Raw genomic sequence first — 25,338 nt, forward strand, 5'->3', positions numbered from 1 at the left:
TATCCCACATCCTTGTTCATTTTTTTCCCCTTTTACACTACAACTCCTCCCAATGACTGCAATTTTGCCCTATCATCTGTCTGTCCTTCTTGATAGTCCCACTACACACTGCCTCTGCTTGTAAACCAACAGCCCTATTACTTTGGTTCCCTAAATTAGTTTAAACCCTCCACAATAGTTCTAGCAAACCTACACGTAAGGATATTGGTTCCCCTCGGGTTTAGGTGTAACTCGTCCCTTTTGTATGGGCCATACCTTCCCAGAAGAGATCCCAATGGTAGAGAAATCTGAAACCTTGCCCCTGGACCAGTTTCTCAGCCACTCATTCATCTGCCAAATCATCCTATACTTTCCCTCCATATATACATATACACTCTTTATTTTATTACATACTGCAACGCTGCAAAACAACTTATTTCATGACATATGCCAGTAATAATAAAACTGATTCTGATTTACATTTTTCCACCATTCTAATAGTGAAAATCTGAATACTAATATTGGCAAACTTTAATTATTAATTAATAAAGATAACGATATTTTAAAGATAAGCTTTAATTGTCACATGTACAGTGAAATACGTAACTTGCGTCCACAACCAACACCATCTGAGGATGTGGTGGGGGCAACCCGCCAGTGTCACCATGCCTCCAGTACCAACGTAGCGTGCCCACAGGTTACTAAACCTAACCCGTACCACTTTGGAATGTGGGAAGGAACCTGAACACTCAGATGAAACCCATGAGGAAAACATACATCTCCTTACAGTTAGCGGCAGGAACTGAACTCTGATCAGTGATTGTTGGCACTGTAAGGTGTTATGCTAAACACTATACTACTGTATTGAATATATATTAAATGACATTATATTAAATTACATAAAGTATATTAAATGAACAATATTAAAAGCTCTATAAAATTCTGGTTAGACCACACCTACAGTATTGTGCTCAGTTCTGGTCACCTCGTTATAGGAAGGATGTAGAGGCTTTTGAGAGAGTGCAGAGGAGATTTACCAGGATGTTGCCTGGATTAGAGGGCATGTCTTATGAGTATATGTTGAGCGAGTTTTCACTTTAGAGCGAAAAAGAATGAGGGGCAACTTGATAGAGATATACAAGATGATAAGAGGCATAGATCAAGTGTGCAGGGAGAGACATTTTCCCAGAATGGAGATGCCTAATACTAGTGGACATCATTTTACGGTGATTGGAGGAAGTTAATTTTACACAGAGTGGTGTGTGAAACATGCTGCCAATGGTGGAGGTACAGACAGATACATTAGAGACATTTAAAAAACAGTTAGAGACATTAGACACATTTAAAGCACATGGTTCATACAAAAATGGAGGGCTATGTAGGAGGGAGGAGTTAGATTGATCTTAGAGTAGTCTGGAAGGTTGGCACAACATCATGGGCCAAAGGACCTGTATGTACTGTGCTGTAGATGTTATATGTTCCAAAACTCTGGTTCGACCACACTTAGTATTGTGTTCCATTCTGGACATTCTTAATAGGAAGGATGTGGAAGCTTTCGATGCTGCTGAATTACAAAGTATGTCTTATAAGGAAAGGCTGAATGAGCTAGCACTTTTCTCTTTGGAGTGAATGATTGACGAGAGGGGACGATACATGTTTACAAAATGATAAGAGGCATAGATCTAGGGGACAGCCGGAGACCTATTCACAAGACAGAAATGGCTAATATGACAGGATATAATTTTAAAGTGATTGGAGGAAAGTATAGGGGGAGAGGGGATGTCAGAGGTAGGTTTTTTTCAAATAAGCACGTATTCCTTCTACTGGTGACGTCCCTTGACACACTCAAAATTTGCACAAAGAATGGTTGTTACCTCAGGTCGCCGGTATGTTTGCGCATGTGAACCGTGAGATAGTGCTTCCACTTGGTAATGTAACCACACTCTGTACACATGTAATTCTTATGGTCAGAATGCGTGAGCATGTGCTTCGACAAGTAGCCCATGTCCCTGCAGGTGAAATCGCACAGTTCACATTTATGTGGCTTCTCACCTAAAGAAGAGATTAAAACCAACAGAATAAAATCTAATTAGACAGAATGATTATTCTACAAACACACCTCAGTTCCCACAGAAGTATAAAATCTTTGTTAGGCCTAAATGAAATGTTATCACACACAGAGGGATCTGGGAATAAAGATGCATAATCCTTTGAAAGTGGCGTCCCAGGCAGATAGGGTCACAGACAGATAGGTACCTTTCTGTAAGTGCTGCCTGACTTGCTGAGTTTCCCCATCATTTTGTGCATATTACTCTGGATTTCCTGCATCTGCAGAATCTCTTGTGTTTAGGGTTGCAAAAAAGAGGTTTTGGCACATTGGCGTTCATATAGGAGTTGGGATAATAATAATTATCATTATTGATGCCATAAGGGTATGAAAGGATGTAAAGAACTTATAATAGATTCTGTAATTCTAAATCAAGCCCAGCAGAAGAGCAAGAATCTTTCATGTTGTTACACTGACTGCTAAAAAGAATTTGATTCCATCCCACACTCATGGTTAGTAGTCTGTGTGTGTGTGTGTGTGTGTGTGTGTGTACACACTGCATCCAATACCTGTGAAATTCCTACAACATCTGATGATGCATTAGCATACTATAATCACCCTATCTATCAACAAACAAAAAAAAACAACCACTATCATGAAAATAAACTGAGGCATTTTCCAGGGTGATTCTCTAAGCCCACTTGGGCTTTGTCTAGCTAAAACCTGCTTTCTAATTCACTGAATCAGACGTAAATAGAGTATCAAACCAGAGACAACTAAATGAAGTACACTTTGACACACTTCTATACATGACTATTTGAAATTACACGCTCCTTCATCAGTAAAGCTAAAGCAATTAGTTCAAACAGTGAACTATTTCCTAAAGATATAGACATGAATTTTGGATTAGTTTAGGGCAGAGCATTAAACACAAAGAACGTGCAATAGAGCTAGCAGAATATAAAACAGGGCAGCAGGATACAATACAGCTGATGGATGAATATGAAACATACAAGTATCTAGGATATCAACAAGCAAAGCAAATAGATCATTGTGTGATAAAGGGAAAACTTGTGACAAGTTTACTTCAAGACTTAAGAAAATCTGCCAAACAGAGCTCAATAGTAAAAATATGACAAAGACAATAAACACTACACTCAAATGTAATTAGATTAACACTACCTAGGACAGGAGGAAGAAGAGGGAAAATAGACATTAAAAAATTACTCAACGTCTCTGGATACATTTTCATCAATGATAACAGGATTCAGCACTCCACACAAGCATATGCAATTCTGATAAGTACACACTACTAAACAAATGAAAAACCCAGAAAAACAAATAAATGATCACTACAGAAGAAAATGTTAACTGAAGGAAGAGCATGATCCTCCACGGAAGACATCTCCACGATCTGAGCAGACTAGATGTTTACAAGGAAGCATTGAATGCCTGGCTCAGAGTTGGAGACCTCTACCCAGAAACAGAATGGCTCTTGTGGCAATACAAGACTAGCCAGTTAACACAAAAAAAAATCATTAAAATACAGAACAAGAGACCAACAAATTCAAGATTATAAATGCAGAAAATGCCAAGAGAAACCAGAAACAATCCAACACATTACAGGATCCTGTAGCAGCTTCACTCAATCTGATTACTTACACAGGCACAATCAAGTGGCAAACATCATTCACCAAAATCTTGCTTTAAAATACCACCTGATAAAAAGCACAATACCTTACTATAAATACAAGCCTGTTCCAAATTTAGAGTCAGAGTCCTACAAGTTATATTACGACCGATCCCTTAGGACCATCTATAATAACAGTCTGGATATAATATTACAGGATAAACAAGCATGAACAACTTAATAGATGTAGCCATTCCAAACAGACATAACATACAGAAATCATTAAGTGAGATACATCAGAAAGATGCTGAATTAAAAGAGGAAATTGAAAGACTATGGAATATGAACAGGGTATACATTGTCCCAACAGTAACTTCTACAAGTACGAGGGGTGATTGATAAGTTTGTGGCCTAAGATAGAAGGAGTCAATGTTTTAAAACCTAGCACATTTATTTTTCCTACATTTACACACTTAGTCCAGCAGTCGTGGAGCATACAGATCCCTTCTTTGTAGAAGTCGGCGTCTTGGACCTCCAGAAGTGGTCCACAGCAGGGGTGATTGATAAGTTCGTGGCCTAAGGTAGAAGGAGATGAGTTATTAACTTCAAACTTTCTGCATTTTCACTCAGAGTTGAACTGCACGTGCATGTAACGACAGTAGTATAACTCATCTCCTTCTACCTTAGGCCACGAACTTATCAATCACCCCTGCTGTGGACCACCTGGAGGTCCAAGACGCTCTCGTTACATGCACATGCAGTTCAGCTCTTTGAGTGATTATGCAGAAAGTTTGAAGTTAATAAATCATCTCCTTCTACCTTAAAACTTATCAATCACCCCTGCTGTGGACCACTTCTACAAAGAAGGGATCCGTATGCTCCATGACCGCTGGACTAAGTGTGTACATGTAGGAGGGGCCTATGTTGAAAAATAAATGTGCTAGGTTTTCTAAAATTGACCTATCAATCACCCCTCATAGTATCACCCCAAAGTCACAATACAATTATACAATTAGGCCTACAGAGCAATACTTTTCTAAATCTTCAGAAAGCCACAGCACTAAACACTACTAGTATAATCCAAAAGTTTGTCCAAAAGCAACTGAGAAATGAGTGTGCTTGGCTATGTCCATACCTCAAGTTTAACCGGCTTGAACTGAGAGAAAAAAAATACAGTACTGTGCAAAAGTCTTAGGGACATGTAAAAAAAAATCTGTAAAGTGAAGGTGCTTTCAAAAATAATGAAAAGTTCCTAAATATCAAAAAAATGAATATAAAGTGCAGTAAACAGTAAAAAAAAACTAAATCATATCAATATTTGGTGTGACCTCTGTTTGCCTTTAAAACTGCATCAATTCTCTTAGGTACACTGTCAAGCAGTTTTATAAGAAAATTAGCTGGTAGGTTGTTCCAAGCATCTTGAAGAACTTGCCACTGTTCTTCTGCAGATTTTGGCTGTCTCACCTGTTTCTGTCTCTCCAGGTAATCCCAGACAACCTCAATGATGTTGACATCAGGGTTCTGTGGAGGCCATACCATCTGAAACCAAATAAAAAATCTAGGCGCCTAAAACTTTTGCATAGTACTGTAGATATTATGACAATGACTTATTTATAGAGTATTTTTTTATACATATGATGTAGTTAAAAGTGTTTTACAACGGGATAAAGTGCAAGCATGAAAATAAAAGACAAAAAGATGTTAGTTCAAAGCAAGATTAAATAAATAGGTTTTGAGCTGGCATTTAAAAGTGCCAACTAAGTCTGCATCCCTTATAGTTTTGTACTGAATACCACAGTTTGGGAGTGTGGCTCAAAAAAGCTGACCTACTAATGATCTTTTGTGGGAGATTGTTTGAATTTAAGAGACCAGCAGTAGAAGACCCAAGAGCTCAAACAGGATTATAAAACAAAAGCGATTCTGTGATGTACTCTGATCCCAGACTATTCAGAGCTTTAAAAACAAGTAAGAGAACTTCAAAATCATTTTTTAAAGTTTCAGAAAGCTAATGCTGAGTAGCTGGAATGAGAGCGATATGGTCCCCCTTACTGGTTTTGGTTAAAAGACTAGCAGTGACATTCTGAATGAACTGAAGTTTGTCAATAGATTGCTTTGGAACGCCAGTAAAAAGTGTACTGCGTAATCTAGTCTATTGGGCATAAAGGCATGAATTGTTTTCTCGGCATCATTACATGACTGAAATGGACATATCGTACCTTAGCAATATTTTTAAGTGTAGAAATGCTGTGCTGGTCACTTTCTTTATGTGGGATTTAAAATTCAAATCAGAATCAAGGATAATACTTAGGCTTGCTCCTTCTAATTTTACAAGGGAAGCCAAATTCCCAAGTTTATCAAGAAGTTTCCCCTTTGGTTTTGGGACCAACCAAAAGACTTTCAGTTTTATCTTCATTTAGCTTTAAGAAATTATTTCTTAACCATTTGCTTTTGCAGCCATACCAGGAATCAGAAAATAGGGTGTTATCATCATCAGGTTCAACTGAGATGTATAATTGTGAATGAAGTTTATGCTCTCTTATGACATCTCCTAAGGGATGGATGTATAAAGAGAATATGGGACCAAGACAGCTTCCCTGAGCAATACTAAAACATACATCACATCTTTTAGAAAGTTGGTCTCCAAGAGAAACAAAATTATTTTCTCTCAAAGATATACAAGTGAAACTAATTAAAGACACTACCAGAAAGGAAAACCCCATTCTCAAGATGATCTAGGAGAATGTTGTGTCAATTGTATCAAAGATTGTGGAGAATTAGGACTGATATTATGTTGAAGTTGCTAGACGTTAGTGGGGTCAATCTTGGAGTATTGTGTGCAGTTCTGGTCACCTACATGCATAAAAGATAACAATAAGATTGAAAGAGTACAGAGAAAATTTAAACGGATTTTGCCAGGACTTGAGGACCTGAGTTATAGGGAAAAGTGGAATAGGTTAGGACTTTGAAAAAGGACCTTGTGCTTTCCTGGCATATATGATGAATAAACTCTTCTTGGACTTCCAACAGGTGCAAGTATTGAATATAATCAACTTTTCCATGACAAACACTGCCAGCTTCTTCAGGGATGATAAGGTTAAGATTTTATTCCCAAATGCATAGGAGAATAAGGAAACATTTGGTAGAGGTATACAAAATTTTGAGGGGTATAATTAGAGTAAATGCAAACAGGCTTTTTCCTCTGAGGTTGGTTGAGACTAGGACTAGAACTCATAGGTTAAGGGTGAAAGGTGAAATATTTAAGAGGAACCTGAGGTGGAACTTCTTCACACAGAGGGTGGTGAGAGTGTGGATAGAGCTGCCAGCAGAAGTTGTGGATGCTGGTTCAAATGAAACATTTAAGAGAAGTTTGGATAAGTACATTGATGGAGGGCTATGGTCCATGTGTGGGTCGATGAGACTAGGCAGAATATTAGTTCAGCACAGACTAGATGGGCCAAAGGGCCCATCGGTGCTGTAGTGTTCTATGGCTCTGTAACTATGACAGTTTTATTCCCCAGAGAATTCTAACTTTCTAAATTATGTAACTATAGCTCCACTGTCCCCTGTAGATGAGTAAAGAGCTCATGGTGCTATTTCACAGAATACCAGGGACTTGTCATCAATAATAACACACCCAATTGCACAGGCCTTTAACACACAGCTGTTCGCGGAATCCTCCCCTGATGTTCAACACGTCCTGCTGTACAAATGCAACCCCAATGTTAAAGTACTTGTTATATTTATGGTTGAGCTCCTGTGGGAAACTTCAGGGTGCTACAAAAATGCCTCACAACCCACCTCCTCCTCATGCAATTGGATCCTCAATTTCTTCACTTGCAGGCCCGTCAGTTTGGACTGGCAACAACGTCTCTTCCACGATCTCCATCAGCACAGGTGCACTACAAGTCTGTGTGCTTAGCCCCATGATCTTGAGGCCAGTTCATTGGCTATATTTAAGAGGGAGTTAGATATGGCCCTTGTGGCTAAAGGGATCAGGGGTTATGGAGGGAAGGCTGGTACAGGGTTCTGAGTTGGATGATCAGCCATGATCATACTGAATGGCGGTGCAGGCTCGAGGGGCCGAATGGCCTACTCCTGCACCTATTTTCTATGTTTCTATGTTTATACTAATGACTGTGTGGCTAAGCACAGCTGCAATGCCATATTTAAGTTTGCTGATGACACCACTGTCGTTGGCCGAATCAAAGATGGTGACGAATCAGCATATAGGAGGGAGATTGAAAATCTGGCTGAGTGTTGCCACATCAACAACCTCTCATTCAATGTCAGCAAGACCGATTACTGACTTCCAGAGGAGGAAATTGGATGTCCATGAGCTAGTCCTCAACAGGGGATCAGAGGTGAGAAGGTCAGTAACTTTAAATTCCTCAATGTTATTACTTCAGAGGATCTGTCCTGGGTCCAGTATGTAAGTGTAACTATGAAGAAAGTCTTTACTTGCCTAGAAGTCTGTGAAAATTCGGCATGATTCTGAAACATTGATAAACTTTTATAGATCTGCAGTGGAGAGTATATTGACTGGTTGCATCATGGTCTGGTATGGAAACACCAATCCCTTGAACAAAAGTTCCTACAAAAAGTAGTGAATACAGCTCAGTCCATCACAGGTAGTGGTGGGGAGCATATGTATATGGAGTCCTGTCGCAGGAAAATAGCCTCTATCATCAAGGCCCCCCACTACCCAGTCCATGCCCTCTTCTTACTGCTGCCGTCAGGAAGAAGGTACAGGAGCCTCAGGATCCGCACCACCAGATGAAGGAACAGTTATTACATCTCAACAATCAGGCATTTGAATCAGAGGGGATAACTTTACTCATCTTCACTCACCTCATCACTGAAATGTTCCCACAACCTCTGGACTCACTTTCAAGGACTCTTGATCTCATGTTCTCGATATTTATTGCTTCTTTATTTATTATTATTATTTTTTCTTTTGTATTTGCATAGTTTGTTGTCTTTTGTACACTAGTTGTTTGTCAGTCCTGATGGGTGCAGTCTTTCACTGATTCTATTGTGTTTCTTCGATTTTCTGAGTATGCCCTCAAGAAAACAAGTCTCAGGGTTGTATATGGTGACATATATGTACTTAGTTAATAAATTTACTTTCCACTTTGAGCCTTATGTTCTACCTGCACTCTATTTTCTGTGTAACTGTGACACTTCACACTCTGTCATTGTTTTACCTTGCTCTACCTCAATGCACTAGTGTAATTAATTGATTTGTATGGACATTATGCAGACGAGTTTTCCACTGTACCTCAGTGACAATAATAAGTGAGTTTACCAGAATGGGAACCGTACACGAGATGAGCTCCTGCTTGGCCAGATTTAAGAACATAGAACCATCCATGATGCCCAGCTATGTCAGTTCCACTTGCTTGTGTTTGGCACATATCCTTCTAACTTTTCCTATCTATCTACCTGTCCAATTGCCTTTTAAATGTTTTATATCTGCCTCAACCACTTCCTCTGCAGCACGTTTCATACACAGACCACCCTCTGTGTGAAAATGCTGACCATTTTACAATACAGAACATAGAACAGTATAGCAAAGTATAAGCACAAGAGATTCTGCAGATGCTGAAAATCCACAGCAACACACAGAGAATGCTGGAGGAGCTCAGGAGGTCAGGCAGCATCAATGGAAATGAATAAACAGTTGACATTTTGGACTGAAGCCCTTCATAAAAAGGAAAAGACTGATAAAGACAAATGTAGGTCCCCTGCAAACAGAAACAGGTGAATTGATTATGGGGAGCAAGGACATGGCAGACCAATTGAATAATTACTTTGGTTCTGTCTTCACTAAGGAGGACATAAATAATCTTCCAGAAATAGTAAGGGACAGAGGGTCCAGTGAGATGGAGGAACTGAGCGAAATACATGTTAGTAGGGAAGTGGTGTTAGGTAAATTGAAGGGATTGAAGGCAGATAAATCCCCAGGGCCAGATGGTCTGCATCCCAGAGTGCTTAAGGAAGTGGCCCAAGAAATAGTGGATGCATTAGTGATAATTTTTCAAAACTCGTTAGATTCTGGACTAGTTCCTGAGGATTGGAGGGTGGCTAATGTAACCCCACTTTTTAAAAAAGGAGGGAGAGAGAAACCGGGGAATTATAGGCCGGTTAGCCTAACGTCGGTGGTGGGGAAACTGCTGGAGTCAGTTATCAAGGATGTGATAACAGCACATTTGGAAAGCGGTGAAATGATCGGACAAAGTCAGCATGGATTTGTGAAAGGAAAATCATGTCTGACGAATCTCATAGAATTTTTTGAGGATGTAACTAGTAGAGTGGATAGGGGAGAACCAGTGGATGTGGTATATTTGGATTTTCAAAAGGCTTTTGACAAGGTCCCACATAGGAGATTAGTGTGCAAACTTAAAGCACACGGTATTGGGGGTAAGGTATTGGTGTGGGTGGAGAATTGGTTAGCAGACAGGAAGCAAAGAGTGGGAATAAACGGGACCTTTTCAGAATGGCAGGCGGTGACTAGTGGGGTACCGCAAGGCTCAGTGCTGGGACCCCAGTTGTTTACAATATATATTAATGACTTGGATGAGGGAATTAAATGCGGCATCTCCAAGTTTGCGGATGACACGAAGCTGGGTGGCAGTGTTAGCAGTGAGGAGGATGCTAAGAGGATGCAGGGTGACTTGGATAGGTTGGGTGAGTGGGCAAACTCATGGCAGATGCAATTTAATGTGGATAAATGTGAAGTTATCCACTTTGGTGGCAAAAATAGGAAAACAGATTATTATCTGAATGGTGGCCGATTAGGAAAAGGGGAGGTGCAACGAGACCTGGGTGTCATTATACACCAGTCATTGAAAGTGGGCATGCAGGTACAGCAGGCGGTGAAAAAGGCGAACGGTATGCTGGCATTTATAGCGAGAGGATTCGAGTACAGGAGCAGGGAGGTACTACTGCAGTTGTACAAGGCCTTGGTGAGACCACACCTGGAGTATTGTGTGCAGTTTTGGTCCCCTAATCTGAGGAAAGACATCTTTGCCATAGAGGGAGTACAAAGAAGGTTCACCAGATTGATTCCTGGGATGGCAGGTCTTTCATATGAAGAAAGACTGGATGAACTGGGCTTGTACTCGTTGGAATTTAGAAGATTGAGGGGGGATCTGATTGAAACGTATAAGATCCTAAAGGGATTGGACAGGCTAGATGCAGGAAGATTGTTCCCGATGTTGGGGAGGTCTAGAACGAGGGGTCACAGTTTGAGGATAGAGGGGAAGCCTTTTAGGACCGAGGTTAGGAAAAACTTCTTCACACAGAGAGTGGTGAATCTGTGGAATTCTCTGCCACAGCAAACTGTTGAGGCCAGTTCATTAGCTATGTTTAAAAGGAAGTTAGATATGGCCCTTGTGGCTACAGGGGTCAGGGGGTATGGAGGGAAGGCTGGGTTCTGAGTTGGATGATCAGCCATGATCATAATAAATGGCGGTGCAGGCTCGAAGGGCCGAATGGCCTACTCCTGCACCTATTTTCTATGTTTCTATGTTTCTATTATGACTGGAAAAGAAGGGAATAGATGCCAGAATAAGGTGGTGAGGGGGAGGGGGAGGAGGTCAAGCTAGAAAGTGATAGGTGAACTCAGGTGGACTGGAGAGAGCGGGATGAAATAAGAAGCTGAGAGATGACAGGTGGAAAAGGGCTGGAGAAGGAGGAATCTGATAGGAAAGGAGAGTGGACCATGGGAGGAAGGGAAGGAAGAGGAGCACCAGGGGGAGGTAATTCTTAAATATGGAACTTGTCTTAAATGTTGGAAGCAAGGTCTTGTCACTAGGACAGCAAGCTGTTTACTGTAATGTTTACCTGTGCTGCACACTGCATGCACTTTGAACTATATTTTATTAACTTACCTGCAGTAATATCTTTGTTTTATGTGCTGTGATATATGTATACTCGATGACAATAAACTTGAACATGAAATCACTTGCAGAAGGCTACACCCCTGGTATTAGCCAATTCTGTCATGGGGAAAAAGACTTTCCCTTAAGCCACAGGATCCACCCCCCACGACACTCAAAGCCCGCAGGCATCTTACCGACTTTCACCCACCTGTGTGGAGCAGGACATGCCTGTGGAGGACTCTCTTGTGCGCCGTGGCGAAGTCACACTCGCTGCACTTGTGGATCTTCTCATTTGCGTGCATCTTGCCCACGTGGTCGCTGAACTCCACGGGGTTGAAGGTCTTGTAGGGGCAGAAGTCACAGGCCAGCTCCTCGCTGCCTGGGTGTCCCCTGCGCTTGTGGCGCCGGAAGACATGCTTGTTGGAGCAGACAAAGTCGCACTGGTCACAGTGGAAGGCGTAGTGGGTGCGGCGATGCGCCTCCATGCTGGCCTCAGAGGCAAAGAGCGAACCGCATGCCCTGTAGCAGCACTCCACCACCTGGGCGCCATGCACCTCCTCGAGGTGGCGGACCAAGTCCTTGCGCTCTTCTGCCATGTAGCCACAGTCCCCCTCGAGGCAGTGCAGCAGCTGCCGCTCCTCCTTGTGAGTCTTCATATGCTCCTTGAGCGCGTTGCTGACGGTGAACTTCTCCTCACACGCCGGGCAGGCGTAGACCTCAGAGTAGAAGTTGGTGGTATTCTCATGCATGCTGGCCATGTGCCGGTTCAGAGAGTTCTTCTCCACTGCGCTGTAGTCGCACAGAGGGCAGTGGTGGCTCTTCACACCCAGCTCCCGCATCAGGTGGACCTTCAGTTTGCCCTTGCTGGTGAAGAACTTCTGGCAGTGAGGGCACTGGAGGCTGGGGTCTGGGAAGTGGAGGTGAAGATGCTCGACCAGATGGGTCCTCTTTTTGAAACACCGTTTGCATTCTGGGCAGATGTGGGTCTTGTACAGATGTTCCATTCCTTCTTGTACGTCAACTAAGAGATTAAAATAAAAGATGATAGCTAAGTGTTGAAGCAAGCACAATAATGACATTTAAAAGATACATTCAGACTCCTCTTAACATTGGGAGTGTGTTTTGTCGGACATGGAGCGCGATGTAAATCAGTGCTATGCGGGGTCATAATAATATTATGTAAACGGACATGTGTACCCGATAAAAGAAATCAGACCCAAGATATAAGATATTATTTTATGTATACACAGCAATTCGTGGAGTAACAAACACACAAAAAAGGCCTGATCTGTACATCAGTGGAGCAGCAACACATCGCAGCAGCAGCAGAGGGAAGCGGGAGGTGGTTACATCTTCGAGGAGGGACCAGGCTCTGGGTCCTCCTTTAACTTCGGCTTCTTCTTCAAGTAGGTATTAAAATTTGACTGTCTTTTCTTAAGTTTCCTCTCATGAAACAGTTCTCGGTACCAAGAAAACATGTCGAGAAAACATCTCTTTGCTTTATTGCTTCATTCCCAGTCAGGGTCATTATCGATGAACTGGTTTGTGTGATCGTGGTGATGTTAGTGCTGAGGAATTTTATGGTGAAGTTTCTTGCTAGTGTTTCCTCTCTCCATCCATGTCCTCAGATTCACCCAGGATGTACTGCTCTGCCAATTCTCGAAGCTCTTCATTATTAAGGCTCTCACTATGCTTCAACATTGCCATTATTAACATCCTCTAATCCTGCTTCATTGGCCAGTTAGATGATGTTTTGGATGACTGGTTCTGCCTGAAATCCTAGGATGTTACTGCATGCTTCTGGCCATAGCTTCTTCCACACTCTGTTCATGCAGTTTGAAGTTACTTCATCCCAGGCTGCTCTAACACAGTCTACAGCTTTCATGATGTTGTAGTTTTTCCAAAATTGCCTGATGGATTGTTTGTCTTGACCTTTTGTTTGCTCTACAAGTTTCTTAAATGTGTGATGAAGGTAGTAGGCTTTAAAATTCGATATTACTCCTTGATCCATTGGTTGGAGTAATAAAGTGGTGCTGGGTGGAAAGTAAACCACTTCTACAGGAATGCAGGTCAAAAGCCTATCAAGATTCTCAGGGTGGCCTGGGGCATTATCAAGCACCAACAATGCTTTAGGTTCAATTCATGCTCCTCACAATACCACTTCACTGCTGGACAAAAAGTGAAACAAACCACTTTGGAAAACATCTATCATCACCCAAGCTTTCTTGTTTGATTTCCAAATCACTGGTAGACTTGGCTTTAAAATGCCTTTCGTTGCTCATGGTGTTTCACAGTGATACACAATCGTTGGCTTTAACTTAAAGTCACTTTCAGCATTGCCTCCTAGCAAGAGAGTTAACTGGTCCATGAAGCCTTGAACCCAGATGCATATTTCTCTTCTCGGGAGATGCAAGTACGAGAAGTTATCCTTTTCTAAAATAGGCCCGTTTCGTCCACATTGAAGACAAGCTCAGGAGGATAATTGTCCTTTTCAATTATGGCCTTCAGTGTTGCAGGAAAATCCTGGGCTGCCTTGCTGTCTGCACTGGCCACCTCACCAGAGATACGTATACTATGGAGGTTACTGCACTGTTTAAATCTATCAAAACAACCTCTGCTTGCTGTGAATGTCACTGACATATCTTCTTCTTCTTCTTGAATATGATTGAAGATGCTTCTTGCCTTTTCCATTATTATCAGCTGGCTTAGGGGCATGTTTCATTGTGTTTGGTCATCCACTCATATATTTAGTCTATTTTCCATTCTTTCAAGCAAGTGGCTCATTAAACAAGCACCTTCTTTGATGATAACTTTCAGGTCGTTGCAGAAGCTTTTATCTTGTCTGCATTTTTTACAATTGTTCTGATCATTGATGTAGCCAATTTCAAAAAGGTGCCAACATCAACCTGACGTTCACCAGCTTCCAAACACCGTATCACTTGCCATTTCACATCCATGCTAATGCTTTTCCTATACATCTTAGATGTACTACCCTCACCGGAAGTTGCTGGCCATTTTCAGACTTCATGGGTGAGAAAAATGGAATAAATTGGCGAAGGAGCAAAAACATTTACACACGCGGGGGAGGCACAGCGTGAACTAATATGTGATTGGCTGTGAATGGCTCAGAGCGTATGTAAAGCACTCTGATTGGCGGATTGAATGTTTACTGTAACGCCGGCTGCTCTTGAGAAGTTTTAAGTGTTGTTTACAATTAATTTTTGTCATTTAAAAAAGTTTCAATAAAGAATTGAATAACCACATTATAACAAATCAGAGCCATGTGGGGTAGCGTTATGTGGGGTCTGAGTGTATTTGGAAAGGAAAGGATTAGAGCAATATGGGCTAAACATGGTATTGGATTGGGGTATAGAATTATTATTTTTCTTCCAAGATTGTGCAAGATTCAAGATTGTTTAATATCATTTCCAGTACACAAGTGTAAAGGAGAATGATGTTCCTCCAGGTCTGATGCAGCACAAAAAAAACTCAATAAATACAAATATATAATTTAGCTTATATACATAGATTGATTGTGTGTCTATACAATCAATACATTAGACACAGGAGTATCTGTACATAAGGCGACTGACAGGAAATGATAAAGTAGTAGTGGTGGGGGGAGGGATGCAGGTTAGTGGGTGGACACATTGATCAGCTTTTGCTTGGGGAAAGTTCCCTGACTTGCTGAGCTCCTCCCAAATTTTGCATGCATTGTTCAAGATTTCTAGCATCCTTGAGCCAGGTGGTGTATATTTTCAGGCCTTTTTTTTAATCTTCTGCCTGATGGGAGGAGAGAGAATACGTGAGGTCAGTGAAAAATATAGACATGGTCCATGGAGGGGAGGCTGGTTTCCACGATGTGCTGAGCTGTGTCCACAACTCTCTACAGTGTCTTATGGACACAGGCACTGCAGTTGCCGTACCAAGCAGCGATGCATCCAGAATAAGATGCTTTCTATGGTGTACCGATAAAAATTGGTAAGTGCCGATGGGACCATGCCAAATGTCTTTAGTCTCCTGAGGAAGAAGATACGTTGGTGAGCACTCTTGGCCGTGGCATCTACATGATTGGGTGGGCTGTAGAGCCCACTTCAGTGACACTATATTTTCTGCTAATATTAATTTCTCTCAGTTCCCTATACCAACCACACTCTTAATTCTCCAAGATTTCCAACAGGTTTTTGTGCCTTCTTTCTGAAGAAACACTACTCGTTTAATTTCTCACTTTTACTACTGGAAACCTTCTATATAACGACTACCTATAGTGTTGATATATAATAACCATATCTACACTACAGGCTTTCTTCAATGGATAATACAGACTTCGGACCACAAGAACATAAAACATAGGAGCAGAATTAGGCCAATCAACCCATCTAGTCTGCTCTGGCATTCAGTCATGGCTGGTTTATTATCTTTCTCAACCCTATTCTTTGCCTTGATACCCTGACTAACAGCCTATCAACCTCTGCTTTAAATATACCCAACGACTTGGCCTCCACATCCGTCTGTGATAATGAATTCCACGGATTCACCATCTTCTTGCTTAAAAAAGAACTCCTCAAATCTCTGTTCTAAAGAGATATCCTTTTATTCTGAGGCTGTGCCCTCTGGTCCTAGATTCTACCACTAGGAAACATCCTCTCCATGTCCACTCTATCTAGGACTTTGGACAATACTGAAAACTGAGAAATGAGGTAACAGCTGTCCAGATGGTTTTAACATACCTTTGAAATGCCGCTCTCTGAAGGACTTGCTCTTTCTGCTGGTGTTGTCCTCTGAGCCAGTCTCTGACACAAGGTCCTCCTCTTCGCAAGCAGATGGCTTTTGTTTTCCGGGCCACGACTGTGCCATGACACTGTCATTATCTGGCTCCAGTCTCCTCCTAATATGTTCATTGTTCTCCTCAGTAGTACTACCACCCTCATCTGCAGGGAAACAAGGAACAAACAAAAAGTAATCAGTCTGATGTGGTCAATCACTCTGTGTGAGGTAAGAATCCAGTGCATATGTGGCCTTACCACCATACACTGCTGACATTCTCTGTTTTAAAAATGCTTTTTATCTTCAAGAACTGAGAATTTACATGAAGCCTACAGCCTACTTATGAGGCTTTGTAAAACCACACGGAGTACTGTAGGCAGTTTTGGGTCCCTTATCTAAGAAAAGATATGCTGGCATTGGAGAAGGTTCACGGGAGGTTCACGAGAATGATCCCGGGATGAAAGGGTTAATGTATGAGAAGTGTTTGATGGCTCTGGGCCTGTATTCACTGGAGTTTGAAAGAATGAGGCTGGGTTCACACTGAAACCTACTGAATATTGAAAGCCCCAGACAGAGTGGATGTGGAGAGGATCTTTCCTGTAGTTGGCGGGGAGGGTCTAGGACCAGAGGGTACAGATTCAGCATACAAGGACATTCCATTAGAACAGAGAAGAGTAGGAATTTCTTTTGCCAGAGTGTGGTGAATCTGTGGAGTTCATTACCATGGACAACTGTGAAGGTCAAATGATCAGAAATATTTAAAGAGGAGATTGCTAGGTTCTTGATTAGTAAGGGTGTCAAAGTTTACAGGGAGAGAGGGATAAAAAAACAGCCATGATAGAATGGCGGAGCAGGCTCATTAGGCCAAATGGCCTGATTTTGCTCCTATGTCTCATGGTTCATGGACCAGGTACTACGTTAGTGTATTGAAAGAAGCTATGAACTTCAGTGATAAGGTATACTATTCAGTTACACGATGAGACACAGGTAGGTGACTCAATATTGAAGGAACACAAATTTAAATTAAGATGAATTACGATGTTATAAAAATACTTGGTGATTATAAAAGATCATAAAATGTTACTGTAAGAGAAATGATCAAGATCTTTGAAAAACATTCTTAAACGATGTTAGGAATTAATAGGATTGAACTGGGGAGTCCATCTATGGTGATAATATGACGCTGGCAACAGGTTAAAGGTCTACTTACATGCTTCTTCTTTCCATAATAGCTTATAAACAATGCATTTTATCATTCTAAATGATTACAACTACAATGTCATACAGCAATACAGAACAGATACAGGGCCTTCAGACCAACTAGTGCGTGCTGATCATGGTTTCCTGCATTTAGCCCAGATTGCTCTAAGCCCCACCCTCCACTTACTCATTCAAGTGCTTCTTAAATGATACTACTGTACCTGCCTCAACCACTTCCTCTGGCAGCTCGTTCCACACACCATCCACAGTGTGAAAAAGTTGTCCCCCGGTCTCTTTGACACCTTTCCCTCTCACCCTAAATCTATTCCCTTGGATTTAGACTCCCCTATCCTGGGGAAAAGACTTTTACTATCCACCTTAACTATAGCTCTCAATGCTTTAAACATATCTAGAAGGTCATCTCCTCAAAATTAATTGTAATTAATTTCAGCAAATTATTTTTAAACTATAGTCACTATAATTCTACAGGAAAATGCAGACTCGAATCATACATCAACATTCTTACAGCAAGCACAAAAACATACTTGTCATCTAAAGCTTTGACAGTGGAGAGTATCCCAACTGGTTGCATCTCGGCATGGTGTGGAAACACTAATGCCCATGAACAGCAAAGTCCTACATAGCCCCATATTGTTCTATCATGCATGTGTCTAAGAGTTTCTTAAATCCGCCTAAAGCTTTTTTCCTCTACCAGCAGTGCATTCCACACACCCACCACTCTCTGTGTAAAGAACTTATCTGTGACATCCCCCCTAGTTCTTGATTACCCAATGTTGGGGAAAGGACCTGTGTACATTCACCCTGTCTATCTATGCCCCTTGTGATGGGAATTCGTGGAATGTTAGTCTGACATGGTCAATGGTGCAAGGTGCCTACCGGAGTGCAGGGTCAGGTGCTTCTTCAAAGCTTTGCGATAACGGCTCATAAAGTCACATCTGTCACAGACGTAAGCTGCCTTGTCTCGATGCTTCTCACCATAGTGCTTGTTAAGGTCTCGGGGGCTGCAGCTCTCAAAGGGGCAGAGCTCGCACCTGAACTTTTCAGTCCGCAGCCGGCTGCATTTCTTGTGTTCTGCCAAGAGCTTGGCAGTGGAGCACATGACATCGCACTGGTCACAGCAGAAGGGGTAGTGGACGCGCTGATGCTTGTCCAACTCTGTGGTACTCTGGAACAACCGTCCGCATGCCTGGTAATTGGGCTCAATTGTACAGCCATTTCTCAGCTGCTCAGATACATCACTGCCACTGGGGCACGAACCCATGTGCTCCTTCAAGGCTCCTGCCTGGGGGAATTCTTGACCACAGGCAGGGCAGGGGTACGTCACACAAGGGGCAGTGGCTGAATTCCCCTGGACACTGGGGTCTCTGCCAACCACACTCTTTTTCTTCTGCGCCAACCGAGGGTGCTTTGCCGGCAACCTAGCCTCTCCTCCAGAGCTGGGAGACAGTGGACGTTTGGTGGCCACTGTGTGATGTTGGAGATGATCAATCAGGTCCTGGTGCTCAAAGCTCTCATTGTTCTTGTGGTAGTAACCAAGTCCCTCCATTTGGATCAATGCATCTGTTGAGAATACCAACTATTGGTCAACTTTGATTCATTATGTCAAAGTTCAAAGTAAATTTATTATAGAAATACATACATATATATCATCAATAACTACCCTGAGATTCATCTTGCAGGCATTCACAGTAGCCCAAAGAAATACAATAGTTGATGAAAAACTACAAACACCAACAAACAAAGTGTGCAAAAGAAAACAAACTGCAAATACAAAAAACAAATTAATAATAATTAATCAATACATAAAAAAATCAAACATGAGTTGCAGAGTCCTTGAAAATGAGTCAGTGGTCATAAATTCAGTTCAGAGTTTGGGCGAGTGAAGTTATCCACATTGGTTCAGGAGCCTGATGGTTGAGGGGTAATAACTGTTCCTGAACCTGGTGGTGTGGGCCCTGAGGCTCCTTTATCTTCACCCTGATGGTGTCAGCAAGAAGACATGGCCTGGGTGGAGGGGTTCCTTGATGATGGATGCTGCTTTCCTGTAACAGCATTCCATGTGGATATGCTCAATGGTGGGGAGGGCCTTACCCATGATGGTCTGGACTGCATTCACTTTTTGTAGGATTTTCCATTCGAGGTCACTGATGTTTCCATATCAGCCATGATGCAACCAGTCAAAATACTTTCCACCACACATTTGTCAAAGTTTTAGATGTCATGCCAAATCTTTGCAAACTTCTATGGAGGTAGATGCATTGCCATGCTTTCTTTGCAATTACACTTACATGCCGGGCCCAGGAGATTCTCTGAAACGATAACACTGAGGAATTCAAAGTTGCTGATCCTCTCCACCTCTGATCCCCAATAAGGACTGGTCATGGACCTCTGGTTTCCTCCTCCTGAACTGAATAATTATCTCCTTTATCTTGCTGACATTGAGTGAGAGGTTGTTGTTGTAGCACCACTCAGACAGATTTTCAATCTCCCTCCAATATGCTGATTCGTCTCCACTTTTGGTTCAGCTGATGACAGTGAAACTTAAATATGGCATTGGAGCTGTGCTTAGCCTCACAGTCATAAGTATAAAGTGAGTAGGGTAGGGGACTAAGCACACCGCCTTGTGGTGCACCTGCTGATGGAGGTTGCAGAGATGTTGTTGCCAGTCCAAACTGACGGGGATCTGCAAGTGAAGAAACTGAGGATCCAATTGCACAAGGAGGTATTGAGGCCAAGATCTTGAAGCTTATTGATTAGTTTTGAGGGGATGATGGTATTGAATGCCAAGCTGGCATAAAGACCATCCGGATGTATGCATATTTGCGGTCCAGATGTTCCAGGGTTGAGCGAACAGCCAGTGAAATGGCAACTAGCATTTAAAACTTCACATCTATAACTTTGACAAACTTCTATACACAGTAGAGAGTATCCTAACTGGTGTGGAAACACCAATGCACAGAAACAGAAAAGCCTACAGAAAGTGGTGGATACAACCCCATCCTCACTCACCTCAACTCTGAGTTGAGTTCACAACCTATGGCCTCACTTTCAAGGAATCGGCTATTCATGTTCTCAGTATTGTCTGGTTGGCTGTCTGTGTCTAGCTGGCTGACTGTGCTGTTTATTTTTACTTGTACAGCTGGCCTTCTTTTGTACATTTGGTTGCTTGTCAGCCTTTGTGTGTAGTTTTTCACTGACTTTATTGTATCTTTCTGTTCTACTGTAATACTAGGTAGTATGTAAGTTCTTCCAGCATTTTACACCATAAGACACAGGAGCAGAATTAGGCCATTCAGCCCATCGAGTCTGCTCCACCATTCCATCATGGCTGATTTATTTTCCCTCTCAACCCCATTCTCCAGCCTTCTCCCCATAACATTTGCTGCCTTCACTAATTAAGTACCTATCAACCTCTGCTTTAAATACACCCTATCCTCGTTACATGCATCTTCAGACAATGCGGATTCAGTTATGCGAGAAATCTATTTCTACCAACGTCTCGTTATGTGTGTCGAAAACTCAGTTATGCAAGGAGCACCGCTTTCCCGCCAATACATGTCACATGCGCGTGCCTCACAGTCTCACTGTTGGGACGAGAAGCACCGCTTTCCCGTCAATACAAGTCAGGTGCGCATGCCTCACCATCTCACTCCCGCCAGTCTCGCATTGGTTTTGGCAATGTGTGGATGCGCCATCTTGCGCTCTTAAACTTTTGTTGGTTTTACCTACGGTGCAGTGATTTTGTGCTTGAAATATTTAACTATGCCTCCTAAGCGTCTAATGTCATGCCCTAGGCCATCAGCCGAGCGGCAGAGAACCGCTTTAACACTTGAAAAGAAATTGGAAATTATAAACAGCGCGGCATCAGCTGAAGGTAACACAGCTCTGGGACGCTACTGCCGGAACAGAATCTTGCCTTTAAAATTCTTTTGTTGCTTGACAATGCGCCATTTGGACAGCATTCATCCTAGCATAACAGTACATTTCCTGCCGCCTAACACATCGCTGATTCAACCACTCAACCAAGGTGTGATCCACATTCAAGGTGTACGTTTTTTTTAAGGCAAACTATCTCTCAGCAACCGACTATTTTGAAAATCCCGTAAGTTTACCAACGGTAAGGGAATGGTGGAAGTCGGAACACTTGGCACAAATGGCGATGGACATGGACCCAAGTTTAGAACAGAGTCAGCATTTCAGTCGTTCCCTGCTGTCAACCCTTCTTCCCACAAGCAAATTTATGCTGAAAAACAAAATGCTGCCAAGCAAACAACCCTCACCACTTTATGCAAATCGGTGTCATCTCCTGCTGCCGGCAGTTCTAAGAGTTCTGTGAGTCTTCCTTCACCCCTTGCTGTGCTTGATATTATCCTGACAACCACAACCATCCACCTTATCCGTGTAGAGCTGCCCGACACCACAACAACCACCCATCTCCCAGAGCCAACACACCCACCACTGTTGGTGAGTACTGTACACCCTAAGATGTTAACTTTCTATGATTTATTACATTGAATATTACCTTAAATTGATGAAATATAATACAAATGTTGTCTTGTGGTACTGCTTTTGTGTCGTATTGGTATGAAAATGTGAATAAATTACAGATAAAACATATTTAGAAAGCCCTCTGGTATGCATCCCTATTTTCTCCATTTAAATAATTTTTCACATTATGCGTCGACTATGAGGAACGTATCCCCTGCATATAACGAGGAAAGGGTGTGTGCCCAATGACTTGGCTTCCACAGACATCTGTAGCAATGAATTCCACTGATTCACCATCCTCTAGCTAAAGAAATTCCTCTTCATCTCTACTCTAAAGGAATGTCCGTCGATTCTGAAGCTATACCCTTGGGTCCTAGACTCTCCCACTATTGGAAATATCCTCTGCACATCCACTCTACCTAGGCCTTTCAATATTCAATAGAGATCCTACCTCTTTCTTCTAGATTCCACAAGTACATATCCTTAGCAGTGTCTGTCTGGCTGTAGGAATATTAGGAAGGGGGTGGAAATCTCTGGGACCTGCTAGCCACTAGTATCTGCTTATGCCAGGCAGAAGCTATGTTGCTCTCTACAGACCATCACGCTCTCACACCAGACTCCATCACTCTACTGGACACAGGAACAAGCTGAGATACCTGGCTGGTTAGCAGCCTCCACCTTCTCATCTTGTTGGCTGGTTAGCACCGTGAGTTCCCTCCCGTCACTTCCTTGGCCATTTTCGGGCAACTCTGGCATGGACACCACAGCCATCTCCAGGGTTACCGTGTGCTGCACGCCCATGGGGCCAGGCTGGTCTGGGGGATCGGAACACTGCCCGCCCACTAGGTCCGCCACGTCGGCACTGAAGCCTTGGAGAGGATGTGGTCCATCACGTAACTCAACGATGCCATGAAGCGCGTATTCCTGCTCAGAAACAAAGTCTGTGTAAACAGCACTGCTGTCCACCATGCCTCCTCTTTGATCTTCCATCTTGCCCTCCACACCGCCACTCCTAGGTTCCTCACGCAGTCACCTCTTCTCTGAACCGAATCCTGTGGACCGATAAAAAAGATTTGATATAACCAAAGTTTTGATAAGGGAACCTGAAAGGGTTGGGGGGGGGGGACTACTTCATTCAGAGGGTGGTCTGAGTCTGAAATGAGCTGCCAGTGGAAGTGGTAGATACTGGTTCAATTTCAACATTTAAGAGAAGCTTGGATAGGTACATGGATGAGAGGGGTATATAGGGCTATGGTCCAGCTGCAGGTCAATGAGATTATGGAGAGTAACAGTTTGGCACGGACTCGATGGGCCAAACAGCCTGTTTCTTTCTTACTCTATAAGATGATGTAGTGGTTTATTATTGTCACAGAGAACAGCAGAGCATAGTACAGGCCCTTCAACCCACAATGCTTTGCTGACCTATATAAATCTATTCTACTATCAATCTAACCCTTCCCTCCTACACAGCCCAAAACTCTTCATTTATCTTACATCCATAGAACAAAACATCGACAGTACAGGCAGGCTTTTCGATGCTGTTGCACCATTTAACTACTCTAAGATAAATCTAACCCTTCCCTCTCCATAGCCCTCCATTTTTCATCCAAGAGTCTATTAAATGTCCCTATTGCAACAGCCTCCACCACCAGCCACAGCAGTGCATTCCAGGCACCCACCACACTCTGCATATAAAAACCACCTCTGATATCTCCCCTAGACTTTCCTCCACTCACCTTAAACAGATGTCCTCTGGTATTGGCCATTGCCACCCGAGGAAATGGTGCTGGCTGACCATTCTATCTATCTTATACACCTCTATCAGGTCACCTCACACATGTACTCTGGTAAAAGTAAAAAACTTTATTTTGTACGCCATCCACAGATAAAGGACTGGAGAAGAAGGAATCGAATAGTAGAGAGTGGTGGACCATGGGAGAAAGGGAAGGAAAAAGGGAATCAGTTGGAGCTGATGGGCAGGTGAGAAGAGGGGAGCCAGAATGGGGAATGGAAAAAGAGAGAAAGCAGAGGAGAAGAAATTAATGGAAGTTAGATAAATCGATGTTCATTCCATCATTTTGGAGAATACTCAGATGGAATATGCACTACTCTATCCACCTGTGTTGATATTCGTTCTGTACATCAATATTTCAAGGGTCCCTGCCACTTATTATACATGATCAGCCAAAATCGGATGACCCAAACTGTATTGCCTCACTTTAGAGATCAAGCAATGATCTCATCCAGAGGAACTCAGAGCAGAGCTGGGCTGAGAGCTGGCAGATGGAATTCAATCTGAAAAAATATAAAGCTATTCACTTTAGAAGGTTGAACTTTGACTCACTTTGGGAGGAAGACAAGAGTAATGAAAGGATTCTTAGAAGTGTGGAGGAACAGAAGAATCTTGGGGTCCATGTCCATAGATTCAAATTTGCGCGCAAATTGATGGAGTGGTCAAGAAGTTTGGTGTCTGGGCCTTCATTAGTCAGGGACTGAGTTCAAGAGCCACGAGATAATGTTCAGCTCTGTAAAACTCTGGTTAGATGACACTTGGAATATGGTGTTCAGTTCTGTTTGCCTTATTATATGGATATTGAGGGGCAGCGGGAAGAGGGGAGGAGGAGGAGGGGAGGAGGAGGAGGGAGGGGGAGGAGGAGGGGAGGGGGAGGAGGGGGAGGAGGAGGGGAGGGGGAGGAGGAGGGGAGGGGGAGGAGGGGAGGAGGAGGGGGGAGGAGGGGGGACGAGGAGGGGGAGGAGGGGGGAGGAGGAGGAGGGAGGGAGGGGAGAAGGAGGGAGGCGGGGAAGGGGAGGGGAAGAGGGGAGGGGTGGGGAGGAGAAGAGGGGGAGGGGTGGAGAGGGTAGGGAGAGGGAGGGAAAGAGCGAGGAGGGGATATAATTGATGGGTGGTGGGGAATGGAGTGTAAAATGGGGTCCTACCCATTACGGGAGCGGGGCCGAATTGCCGGTTGATCCTCCGCAGTACTCACCGTCGCCGACCCCGGGGTCGCGTTCCGTTTTATTTTCGTAGGTCCGCTTCGGGTTTTTTTTTCTGCCCGCCCGCTCCGTTTTTTTTCCGCCCGCCCGCTTCGTTTTTTCCCTCCCGGCCACTTTGTTTATTTTTTGCCCGCCCGCTCCGTTTTTTCTGCTTACGTCAGTAGTTTTCGCTCTTCTTCTGAGGGCGACTAAATGCCTGAAAAGATAATGCCCCAACCACGGTTTGTTATCTTTTTTCACTCTCCCATCCCGACCGGAGTCCTCCAAACATTTATTGAAAAAATCGCTAATTCTGGAGATTCCGTTTTTAACGTTTTTTACTTTGAAAG

General features: G+C 42.9%; 1 protein-coding gene across 5 annotated transcripts in view; it reads right to left on the reverse strand.

Annotated features, from left to right (window-relative positions):
• znf142 (zinc finger protein 142) overlaps nt 1-25,138 on the reverse strand; it is a 57,224-nt gene extending 32,086 nt beyond the window's left edge. The window contains exons 1-6 of one of the 5 annotated variants that reach the window (XM_063051411.1): nt 25,003-25,138; nt 22,672-23,067; nt 18,404-19,087; nt 16,270-16,470; nt 11,748-12,560; nt 1,854-2,031 (exon numbers count right to left, since the gene is read on the reverse strand). In XM_063051411.1, the coding sequence (XP_062907481.1) occupies nt 1,854-2,031; nt 11,748-12,560; nt 16,270-16,470; nt 18,404-19,087; nt 22,672-23,005 (2,210 nt within the window). In that variant the 5' untranslated portion in view covers nt 23,006-23,067; nt 25,003-25,138. Of the gene's footprint in view, nt 1-1,853; nt 2,032-11,747; nt 12,561-16,269; nt 16,471-17,516; nt 17,622-18,403; nt 19,088-22,671; nt 23,068-24,359; nt 24,489-24,952 lie in introns of those variants that run through there. The other 4 variants (XM_063051412.1, XM_063051413.1, XM_063051414.1 and 1 more) reach the window with 4 other exon arrangements.
• Nucleotides 25,139-25,338: the final 200 nt, after the last annotated feature.

This window comes from Mobula hypostoma, chromosome 6, assembly GCF_963921235.1.
Source record: "Mobula hypostoma chromosome 6, sMobHyp1.1, whole genome shotgun sequence".
Lineage (NCBI taxonomy): Eukaryota > Metazoa > Chordata > Chondrichthyes > Myliobatiformes > Myliobatidae > Mobula > Mobula hypostoma.